The following is a 12,500-nucleotide window of genomic DNA, read 5'->3' on the forward strand; positions in this document are numbered from 1 at the left end:
AACGGTTTAAAAAGAAGCCATGCATGCACGGAATAGATTAATAATTTAGCTGAGAAATCGTAGTAATGACTTTTTCCTTATTTCTTTATAGCTTACTGAATACATGTATGTTATGTAATGTATTGTATTATAGTATTCCGGTGTAAGTAAATGTTGTTATTTAAGAAATAATTAAAAAGAAAAAAAAAAGTTTTAAAAGTAATCATATTGTTTTGTAGAGTAAGTATTGCAATTGTATTATTGTAAGTAGCACCTGTAATTGTAAGTGCATTGTATTGTAAGTAGTGCGTAAGCAATTCAATTGTTAAATAGTTTTGATGGTAATATAATGGATTTTAGTAGCTGTAAATTGTGTAATTGTTGTAAATTGAGTAAGTAGATGTACCAGTGTTGTAAGTAGTGTAAATAAATAACTTTAAAAAAAAGAAAGGATATGATATGATAATAATTATGTTCAACTTGTCTCTTTTGTAGGTTGCTACTGAACTTTGTGAGTAAACTGGCGAAGATCCCTTAGGCAGGTGAACCAGTTTCGAGTTTTGTTTTATGTTATACTCATTCTCGTTAATTTCTTGGTGGCTCATACTCATGTTAGAGTGCCCGGTGTCTCGAATTTACATAAGGGGTTCTTTCCACTGTTTATTCTTTATAGTTGTGGTCTTCTATCGCCATCGCCATGATAGCTATTTGCTGGAAAAGCTAATATTAAGATAAAGTCTCTGTTACGAGCCCAGAAAGGCGCATCAGGCCGGCGCTTATCTCCGGTTTCCGTAGCATGAAGAGACTAGAAGTATTTATACTCCCCCCTGGATGGGATGCCAGTCCGTCGCAGGGTTACCCCCAGCATTTCGCCGGTACCCATTTACACACCTGGGTGGAGAGAGGCACCGTGAGGGTAAAGTGTCTTGCCCAAGAACACAACACAATGTCCCCGGTCAGGACCCAAACCCGGACCACTCGATCTGGAGTCGAGCACTCTAACCATGAGGCCACCGCGCCTCTCAGGAAAAGCTAATAGTTGACTTGATTTGTCCAAAATGTATGTAATGAATGCTGTCAATGTCACTGCCATTAAATTTCGTTTCAGGACAATTGTTTTCTGTTTCGTATACCCTGGGAACAAAGTTTGCAAGGGCCACAGATCGATAAATATTGATAACCAGAAGCCCATGAGTCTTCTGTGATAAGTATATTTATTATTCCACTATTACCCCATTTTACCATATTTGGTCAAGAGAACGCGCAAAATATGAGACGGTAATGCACTGTGGTGTCCCGGTTTGACCGGTTTGGAACAGAGCAAATACAGAAAGAACGGTAGTTCTTCAATGAAAGAAATTGTTTTCAACGCGATACAAAGCTTGAGAATTTAGCTTGTCATCGCTTGTCTCTTGTCATTTCGTTTATACAATCGAATAAAGGATATTTGGCTGGCTTTCTGTACTGTTTACATCGTTCGCAAGCGCCCTGAAGGATAGATGACGCATTTTTTTTTTTAGAAACACTCTTACCAGATAAAATTGAATCAAAATAACACCTTTTTGTAGTGGAATAATAAATCTCCTAATCGATGGTTTAACATATAATACTCGCGGACATTTTGCTCACTGCTCGTATTTTTCCTTGCCCCTGCGGAGCTCAGAAAAATACTACGCAACTCGCAAAATATCCCCGCGTATTATATGTTAAACCATCGAATAAGATGTATGTAATCGCATGGGCCCGAGGGCAGTTAAAGATTAATTTCATGCCCATCTTCGAAGTTCTCACAAAATTACCCGAGTTGCGAAGCGACGAGGGCTATTTGCTATTTGGAAAACTTTGAAAATACAAGTGACATTAATCCTTAATTGCACGAGAGCACATTGCGATTACATATTTATTGAGTAAAGGGCAAAATTATTGAGGGAAGCTGGACAAATGACAATCAACTTAACACGCTTTCATTCGGTTAAAGTCCAGTTCAATAAATGATGTCGTGGTTGCCGACTCTTACAATGTATTTTATATGTGGACAAAAGCAGTTTAATCAGGGTAAGAATCTGGAAGAAGATGCTATTGTAACTTGATCTGGATAAGCAACTGTTAACCAATCAGGATCAAGTAATCATGCCCTCTTGATTACCAAAAGTGCCATCGTGATTAAGAAAAACATGCCCTCCGTCTCAGCCAATCAGCATTCAGTAATTTTGTCCCCGTATTAGATAATTTTAATTACTAGGTCGAAACATTTTACATATTAATAACGACTGTTTTTGTCTTAAAACTACCATGTTAATTTTTTTTCTTTACTAGTACTGCTACGCTTCGAAGATTAGGTTGGCTTTTTTAGGTGTTCCATTTTGCAAGGGCAAGTAACCACATATGCTTTTCTTATCATCAGCCACTGGTACAGACGTTCTCTGCAAGGGGTCTTCTATAATAAGTTGGGTTCTGTTACTACTATGGGAATATCTTTTCTCTTTCTGTCTTTTTTTCGATACAAAACTACGTTGCTGGTTGATTTGTCGGTAAGCGCGACTCACGAGTATTAGCCTTCTGTTGGCGTCTCTTTTGAAATTCATTATATATTTTCTCCCTTCATGTCATGATTTTTTCATGTTCATTTCGTTCCGAATATTTATTAAAACAAATGATGTTTCGAATTTTCTTTACAATTTTATCATAACAATTCTCGCCACTGATTTAATTTGATCACGTGCTCCAATTTTTGGCCAATGGAAATAGAGCAGGGATTATTATGTTTTTCAATTGCCAGTTTCCTTGGACGCGAAGCTCAGTCAAACGTACTTCTACCTCACAAAACCTCTCGCGATTGTAAATTGCAATACATCGCGTGAAAGCAGTGTAAAATGGCCTTGGAATGTACCACAATTACTTTGAAGCAATTCATGGATATCCTGAAGAGGTTTGACAAGAACGGTGAGAATTCGAACATGTCTGCAAATATGATTGGACCGTAACATCTGCCCTTCATCTCCGAACAATGCAGTTTTTTGTTTAGTTGACTTATTTCCAGTTGCTAATTAAATCGCAGGTAATGGACAACTGGAAGAAAGCAAGCTAGACTCATTTATGAAAGCCTTTGAGGACGAGGTATCGATTTTATCAAGTCGTCTTTACCTATGGCAACATTGACCACACCTACACCACACATTAATGTGAAAAAAGCGTTTAATTTTTTTGTTTCAACAAAAGATAACTACATTTTTTGTTACAAATTAATCCTGCATTTATGTCTTATCGTTGCAAAGCCGCGACGACTGCGACGTCATTTGCTAGCGGGGGGAAAAGTAAATTTGCTTCTGAATGTTCTTCATTTGCATAGCAGTCTTTTCGCTATCATGTCATTGTAATGACATGTACACATCTGTCAAATAAAAAACATAGTTCAATTTTTCTATTTCATATTTTCTTTCTTCTTTTAAAATCTTCGTGGCTGTCGGATCATGGTCCTTTTCGACTCATACACTATTGCTGTAGCTCAGTCTCTGGGAAAGAAGAATCATTAGACAGGCTAAGAACCTGTTGCCACCAGTCGCTTAACATTTTTCCAACAAAACACCAGTGATAAATTTTAGCTTTTAGTTGCTTGCAAGAAAGACCAAAATATCCTTGATGATAAAAAGTTTTAGAAATTCTTCGCTCACAGGAGAAAATCGAGTAAAACTCTTTTTCTCATTTTCTTTCCAATCCGCTAAAAAAACGCTTTTAATTGAGTAACTCTTAGAGGTAATTATGCCATGATTCGCATAACAATATAATTAGGATCAGTACAGAAATTGTGAACTTACACCTTCACTACACACAAATATTAGAAAAAATATGTTCTTTCCAGGTTTTTCCAAGTTTTAAGTTTCTTTCCGAGTTTTTTGTTTTTACTGGGTTGCCCTATGGCAAACCCAGTCGGAAAATTGGTAGATTTCCGGGTTTTTTTTTAGTATTTTTTTCCGTGTCGGTAAAAGTCTTGCCTGTCACTCCCCTGGTAAGTGGTGTCTTTGTGCATAGAGCCTTCTGCGCGTATTTTCTTAGGGTCGAGAGGGTAGTGGAACTGCGTAGATTTCTCTTGTAGACACAGTAGAATCATTAACTTAGCCTGCAATGGCGTCGAAAGTCATGTAACGCGAATGGCGTTTTACAGGATCCTGAAACAAAATATACCCTTATGGAGCTCAATAATGGAAAGTCAGTTGGATAAACTAGGCAGGAATCTAAAAAGCGACGAGTAATGGACTTCGACAACAATCTATCGCCCGTCGAGACGAAATCAAAGTGAGCTGTATTTACCTGAAGTACATGGTAATTTGACACGATTGAGTTTCTTGTCTTCACGCACGCAATGAAATAGGAAGAGGTTTTCGCCTCTAAGGGCAAATATGTTGTTTGTTTCAATAAAATTTTCGCTGGAAAAGGATTCTGTGGTATTTTCTGCCTTTGTGAATTATAATATCATGTTGTATATTGAATTTTCGAGCGTAAGGTTGAAATGTGATATGGGAGAAGTTTTTTTAGTATTGCTCTGTAAGCAGGAAGGGTTCACAGGCCTGTTGGAAGCGTGCTTGAGTTTCAACAAAATGAGCCCCAAAATCAGTGAAAAATTGTGACGCAGATGAATAATAAAGTTGCTGCTATTTCCAAAATGATGGAATTACCTGGTGATAAATAACGTCGTACGCGTCTTGGAGAGTAAATTTTGACTTTGCATAAACAAGAGTTGGGCGATTATGATCTTTATTTTGACTTCGCTCATTTCATTGTCAAACTTTGTAACACTTGACAGAAAAAAAAACTTTCAAAAACCCGGTATCTTGCCATCATTTGAGACAGATACTTCACTGTTTGGCGAGTAAACATGCCGCGGTAACTTAATCACGGCACCCGCTGAATTCCGGCATGTCACTTTCGATTTTACGATTTTTTTGAACGTAGCAAAAATCTCCCAAAATGTTTGTCGCTGATCGTAATTTTTTATATTCTATATTCACGGTTCAAAATTAATGTTGTTTTCATGTCGTAAATATGTTATTCTCGATCGACCGTCCCGGGGGCAGCAAGATGATTTTATTTCAATATCTGTTACTTCTAGAATTAATCACAAACATTCATTTGAAAAGTAATTAAATGGTAAAACATGGATAAAGAGAAAGAAAAAATGGTTCGAAGCAATTTACTTCTAAACGTACAATTATTCAAATATATATTTTTTTCAATTCACCAAATCTTACCTTGCCCCTGGTCATGCCTCACTAACATATTTTTTCCATATGGTATCCTCCACTCCTTTTTTTCTCATTAGGGGTTGATAGAGCATTCAAGAGCTGTGGAAATTATGGAAAAAATACGCGAAAAACAAGATGAAAGCAAAGTTATTAACATGTCTACGGTAAAAAATTTTGTAAAATAATTCTAATCGACGGTAATACTGGGGAATATTGGCCCTGGGTTGTGGCAGTACGTACGGGCCGAGCGCAGCGAGGTCCGTACAAAAACGTCCGAGGGTTAATATTCCCGAACAGTTCCGAGCAAGTGATGTTAGTAAGTTGTTTATTATATGGCATCGTTTCTTTGAGCTATGATCGCCTGACACTTCTTCGATTGGTGAATGTTCGTAATCTTCAGCTTCCATCAGCAAACTTTCAAGGGTAACCCTTTCCAAATGTAAAACTAAATTCCGCTTACTACAATTGTACTGCTGTGATAAAAAAAATAAGAGATTCCGCTTTTTTTTTGACTTTTTGTGTCTCGCTCAACTTGACTCGGGAGAATAAAAACTAGGGAAAGGAACCGTTTCCATGGTAATGGTCCGTACTGTAAAATCCCGACCAAAAACCAGCCACTCAGAGTGTTCCATTTAGCTTGAAAATTCCTTGCCATATAATAAAATGAAATAAACAAGTTACTTGACAGTTACTTTTAAACTGTGTTGTCAGTTTAACTGGTTATATTTGGTTAATGATAGCAACACTCAGCGACACACCGACATCTGCGCAGGATAAATTAAAAAGTAAAATCTTTATTCCGAGTTTTGCAATCAATGCAGTCTGTTCTATTCTCATACCAGCCGCGAGAGGGATTTTAGACTCAACTCTTAGCGGTCAGATCCAATGCCTGGGAGGTAGATTTGGTTCATGGGGGCATCGTTTTAACAAACTGCATTTTGTAACATTTGAGTTGTCAGATCTTAAGTTGGATCAGACTTTCTCGAGTATTCTAACCTCAAAGAAGAAAAATACTCGAGAAAGAGAGAATGTATATAGAGAATGTAGCGTCAGTTATGAATGAAGGTATTCAACACTAACTGAACTCTCCTTGCGGAGATCCTCTTTTGCTGATTTTCTCAAAACTCGGAATTACGACTTCCTTTACTCACTTGTTCGTTTATCCAAATGTGTTTGATTGTTCTTGTTTTCATCTGCAGCTGACAAAAGAGCTGGTTCCAGTCAATTTTTTGAAAGCCGAATTTGGAGAACAACGTACAAGAATCACTAGCGTATCTTTTATGAAGGTCTGAAGCTTTGATGAAGCTATTTAAGAATTACAATACTGAATGGCAAGACTATGTTTAAGATAATAACGCCCTCCAGACCGGTTAGTGCGAAGAATTTATTTATGTTTTATTCTTACATTTTGCAGCTTTGGGACCACTACGATGCTGACCAAAGTGGGTTTTTAGATTTGATCGAGTTAAAGGTAATGGTGCGATTTTCATTTGAATGTCTTAAGTAACCTCGTGAAGCTTTGGTTTTGTTTGCTTTGCTTAATCTTGATTGGCTGAAGGATCTCTCGCCTCCTTTTCAGCCAATAGGAAGCAAGGCCAACAAACACGCACTTTTCCGCGCTTTGAGCAATATTAAGGACGGTGCCTACTAATTCAATGGTATTTTTGCCCCGATTTATGATTATGCAGGAAAGGTAGATCTTCCCAAGTGTTATTGAAATCCAAAAAGAAAATAGGGGGTAACCACGCATTTTTCAAAGATAATTCATGAACAATATTTGTATAAAGCTCTAAAATACAAAGCAATGTATGGCATTCTTTCTCAAATTGAAGCTCAATTATCTCTAAAGAATGCATGGTTACCCCCAATTTTCTTTTTTGATACCAAGAGTACTTACTAAGATCTACTTTCTCTGCATAGTTTTAAGCCGCGCAAAAATATTCCTGCATTCGTAAGCATCACCGATAGGAAATACGAGTATCTGGAGATGCGCAGAACGTATGCGCAATAACAATAGTGGGCACCGTCCTTAATTTACATGTAATGCTTTGAATTTTGATTAGTTCGTGCTGTTTGCGTTTGTTGTGATCCGCTAAAGTAGTAACTTGTTTGTTGTTTTGTATATTTGTTGAAATAGGTTAGTACATATATTGGCAGCTATACAGCTGATGTGAACCTGCTGTAATTTTACACTTACACTTAAGTCCATACCTACCATGGGCCTATATCCGCTTTTCTTCTCGAACGGCGTGTAGGTTTTTTTAACGTCGAACAGAATTATTTACCAGAAGACTTGAAATTCTTACCATTTGCAAATGGAATTACAAACTTAACGAAGCATTTTCCTCTCAGTCAGTTATTTAAATACCCTGAGTGGTTGTCCTGGCGAAGTGCGATCCCCCGATCAGCGGCGCTAAAGTCCAGCAGACTCTCGACTGAGCCATTTGGCGCTAAACCGGGCGCTATTTGAAATTTTTGAAGGCAACATTTCAAACAAAGAACTCTGGCCGTTACTATAAGGAGCAAAGCTTGACCCAACGTCTCCAATATGGTATACGTATTTTTTTCTTTGTTTTCGACTTTTTGCAGAGTTTTTTCTATGATCTGATCACAAAGAACAGTGGAGAAGAAACTTCAGATAATTCAGAAGATCTGGAAGAGAAAATTGATGCGTATGTTGAGGCTATGGTGAGTGAATGAAATATGATCAGCTGAAGTTTATAAATTATAATACTTGTTTTCTTATTCTCTGCTTAAGAAGTTTTATTTCATTTGGCTTCGTCCATATTTGAAGAAATCTTAAATAAACAAAGGGAAAGTTTCTGACGGGTAGACCACAATACGATAACTAACTAATGTGGTACCTTGAAATAAGAAATTAAGCTGAAATATGAAAAAAGTACTCAGTTGTTTGGCAGTGAAAAACAGAATGCCGCCACTGCTGATTTAAGCTCCCAGTCTCCTCTCCTTACTTCGCTTTTTGGCCTCAGTACCAGATTTCTCTCAGTTCAAGTTTTTCGCCCCAGTTTTCGCTTGTGTTAAAAGCAAATGAATTCATATACAGCAACAGTAAACTGATATAAACATCATTCAGATATAAAAATATATATGCTGTTTCCTCAGTAGCAGTAAGTTTTTATTTGCTCCATGGCAGTTTAGAATGTTTGACATTAAAGATGGAAAAGTCAGCCTGCAAGAGATGTGCAAGTGGGTGAATTGATTTTATTTGCTTCCTTTGCCTCGTCCAATTATTCCGTTCTCTTTGAAAATTGATGAAAACATTTGTAAACAAATGAAATGACAGTCTTGTTTTGAGTATTGATATTCGTCATCAATAGGTGTCAAATCGTAAGTTCCCTGTTTTTTTTTTTTAGTGTATCATCATCATCGTCATCGTAATTGTCTTTGTCATTCAGTTGCATTTCTCAGTGTCATTGTTTTGTTTGTTTTTTTTCGCGAAAGGTTCTGGCCTCAAATCCAGGCCAGACGAACACTCAAGATCTTATAAGATGACCAAGGAAAAAGTACTTCCCATGTAGCTCCAAGTCGTATTACCCTCAAATCGATCCATGAGCCCCGTTTTAAAATCATTGTCCATAAAAATTCCGTGTGACGTTTAACGAACTACATAATATTTGCCAGGAGTATTGCATGGAGTTCCCTTTTGACCAGTGACCCATTTTCTCTTGCAACTTGTGCTAGCTTGGCATGATCCATGTATCTCAAAACGTGAGGCTAGAAGTTCATGAGCAACCTCGTTTCCAGCGGAGAAAAGCCCTGCGAACGAGGTTGAGGTTATGAGGCCACGTAAGCAAAAACTTCCATTATACAAATAAGACTTTTCTCGTGTGCTCAAAATACATCCAGTAAATCGAGACGCAGGTATTCTTTTTTGACTTCCCAAAATAATTCTCAACCTCAAGAGTTTGTGCCACCAGTAGTCATTGCCTTGCTAATAGATATAAAGCTTAGAGTACTTCCCACTATAACTACGTTTTCAAACAATTGTGGAAAAAATACTTTCGTAGTTTCCTTAATTCTCCGTGATTGGCTATGGCTTGCCCAAGATTGGATTTATGATGTCAAATCACACACCTTTCAAAGAAACGAAGAATCCGAAAACGGATTTTTCTGCCGGGGTGACAACCCCCACTTTCAGCCGGTTAGGATCAATGTAACGTATTAAAATTTGAAGTTCTGCGAAAATTGAAGAAAAAAAACATTACTGAAACTCACCTTGATTGCTCGTCATGATTCACAAAAGTACTTCTGGCCACACGTAGTTTTTCCGGATCCTTCTCCCAAAGTAACGCACAGATCATGAATCCTAAAATCCGGATTCAGATCTGATCTAATGAATCCACTCGGATAGTGAATTCTTCGGATCAATAATCCATTTTCGGATTTTAGTAAAGAAACGCAAAATCCGCTTTGGGGTACAACAATCCGGATTTGGATTTTCTCAAAGAAACGCACCCTAAGAAACAAACCAACAACCAATCTTGACTTGCACCTACACATTTTCCCGCGCTTCGAGCAACGCACATGTAATCGCGTCGAATTCTGATTGGTTCACGCCATGTTTCATTTGAGCGTGCTGTGATTGGTTTAAGTAGTTACTTTGGTAAATGAGTGAGTGAGTGAATAAGTGAGTAAGTGAGTGAGTGAGTGAGTGAGTGCTAGTTCTATCACAGTTTAAAAGTTCTTCGTGTTCAGTTAATTCCTTTTCCCTAGTTAAGGTAAATAGATAGAGGTACAAATTATTTAACTCCAAATGTTCCTTCACCCGCTAGAGGGTGCGATCATTTTGCCCTTTTTCTACCAGTGCTCCGTTTTAGGGGTATTTAAAGCTACCTACAGCTACATAGAATGGAAAGAAGTCGAAGCAAGGATTTGAGGTCCCTAGGGATCGAACTCGGGAACTCTCCTACTTTCCACTGCCTGTTCCCGTCTGGCCTTGTAGCTCAGTCGGTAGAGCAGCGGTGATCTAACCCGAAGGTCGTGGGTTCAATTCCCACCCTGGTCAGAGTTTTTCTCTGTCCTTGTGTGGGCCCATTTCCATCAGTAGGGCTAACTCTCACATGGTTCGTATGGGGTAGATAGTTAGCATTTCACATTACACTTTAATCAGTTAAGTCTGTTCAAATATAAGTGCTACACGGCCAACGTTTGAAGAAACGTAATCCCTCCTTGTACTTGTACATGTTCATTGCCGTGACTTTAACATCGTCAGTTCCCACGGCCTGTTCCCGTCTGACCTTGTAGCTCAATCCCTCAATTTTGTCACTTTTATCCTAGTTAACCAATTCTAACCCGAAGGTCGTGGGTTCAATACCCACCCTGGTCAGACTTTTTCTCTGTTCTTGTGTGAGCCCATTTCCATCAGTAGGGCTAGATAAAAACGCTCACATGGTTCATATGGGGTAGATACTTAGCACTTCACATTACACTCTAATCAGTTATCTCTCCTACAGAAGGCCGCGTTCTAACGAACTGTGCAATCCTTACTTCTTCCCTATATTCATTTAATGTGGATAATCCCCAATCACACATCATCATTCTTAGTAATTAATTCTTGTGTTGATAACTTTTCCTTTAGATTTTGTCCCGTTGAAGAAAATTTCCTTGAGCAGTATGAGCAGGTAAGTAGACGACCTTAAGCTCTTTACGTTAACTTAAAATGAACATATCTTGTAAGTTATAAAACCATTCTCCATTTCCTCGGCAGTTCGACGACGATGAGCTTGAAGAAATCTTCTCGCATTATGATCAAGTAAGTCAAATAAAGTGTTTTTTGCCTCTCACCTTGCAAACCTACAAATTTCCAACTATCAGTACACAGTTGGGAAAAAGCCGTAAATTTTTTATCAATAATTTTGAATTATACTCATTTATTGAATGAGGCTGCTAAGTGACCCTTTTGCAAAAAACTCTATTGTAAGTATGTTTTCAAATGTTACAATTAACTTATAATTATACTTTTCCTTCTTGAACCGTTCAAAGGAAACTGGCTAATTAAACTTTGAATTGGTTAATTAGGATAACAGTGACGAAATTGAGGGATTCGAACTTGAAGGTTTTCTTAAAGATCTCTATCAAAAAAAGCATAAGGTAAGACGTTGACAAATAACTTTTAAGAACTATGTCCAATAACGGTTTTCAGTTTTTGCGATTCATCTTGTATTCTTCTCTCAAACGAATAAGCAACGGGTCTTGTTGGTTCTGCTGATTGGTCCATTCTAAGGCTTTCTACAACCTCTTTCACTCGGTCTTTTTAGCATTGCTTTCATGCTTTATTCCATTTAGTCATACTCATAGTCTTGTCTTCGAAAAGAGTCTTTCTGCAGGTACTGGGGAGCATTATATTTTGGTCACTCGGGATTAGTCAGGCTTTATTTCGAATTGTTTTGTTTTCTGTCTTTTGTTCATTTTCTTTTACGTAATCTCTGCTCCGGCACATGCAGAAGGAACCCATCTTGGTTCATTTCATAACATTTTTATCTTGCTTTCATTCCTGCAGCCCGGACAGTCATTTGACAAATTTAAAGCCGAGAAGCTAAAGAAGTTTGACAAAGACAGAAACCAGAAGTTTAACAAACGGGAAGTCAAGAATATGTTAGCAAAAAGCACATAAGGAGTTGACAAAGCGAACAAGCGTTTCTTTCCTTAAATTTGTTTGAATCAATAATATTGTTACTATACCCTTGTGAATTTATTTACATAAATGGTCATTTTGTCTCGGCGTGTATCAGTAAGTTCTCTGTTATTCATTCGATGCCAAAAAAATACTTATAATCATCATAATAATAATCATGATAATTAACGATTAACCATCTCCTTTATAAAAATCTGAAATTTTAGCCTTTGCAGTCTTTATCAAGAGAGAATAAGGTGAGAGAGCGGGTCCCTATCCCCCATCATAGTTTTTTAAATTCAATTTTTAGTTTCGCAAAGCTATTTTAACTCTTCGTTCCCAATGCCGCGCATATTTAAAATTTCATTACGTCATTACAACTGGCCAATTAGGTGCTTCTCTAAAAATAGCTCCGCAGCTGAACCTTGCAATAAAATTAGAGTTTAGAAAACGTTTATTGAGGGTCATGAAAGGGGAAAATGGGAAGTGGGATTGACCTGATTTTTTGGTGGGAAAATACTGGGAAATGGGATTTTGTTACTGGGAATGGGAGATAAAGAGTCCTTGGTGTTAATGGGATTTGCATTATCAAAGGTTATATTCGTTCTGCTCAAATATTCTATGCGGTCTTCTTGCGTTCCTGGCCA

The 12,500-nt window shown here is 37.7% G+C and overlaps 1 protein-coding gene across 1 annotated transcript; it reads left to right on the forward strand.

Moving 5' to 3' along the window:
* The first annotated feature begins 2,745 nt into the window (after positions 1-2,745).
* Positions 2,746-12,304, forward strand: LOC138022062 (calbindin-32-like). The gene is made up of 11 exons (XM_068869090.1): positions 2,746-2,922; positions 3,038-3,096; positions 5,297-5,383; positions 6,419-6,505; positions 6,634-6,690; positions 7,809-7,907; positions 8,374-8,426; positions 10,819-10,861; positions 10,948-10,992; positions 11,259-11,330; positions 11,740-12,304. Exons 1-11 carry the CDS (start codon positions 2,853-2,855, stop codon positions 11,851-11,853), a joined length of 786 nt encoding a protein of 261 aa, XP_068725191.1. The 5' UTR covers positions 2,746-2,852; the 3' UTR covers positions 11,854-12,304.
* The last annotated feature ends 196 nt before the right edge of the window (positions 12,305-12,500 follow it).

The sequence above is a fragment of the Montipora capricornis genome, chromosome 10, assembly GCF_036669925.1.
Source record: "Montipora capricornis isolate CH-2021 chromosome 10, ASM3666992v2, whole genome shotgun sequence".
NCBI classification, from domain to species: domain Eukaryota; kingdom Metazoa; phylum Cnidaria; class Anthozoa; order Scleractinia; family Acroporidae; genus Montipora; species Montipora capricornis.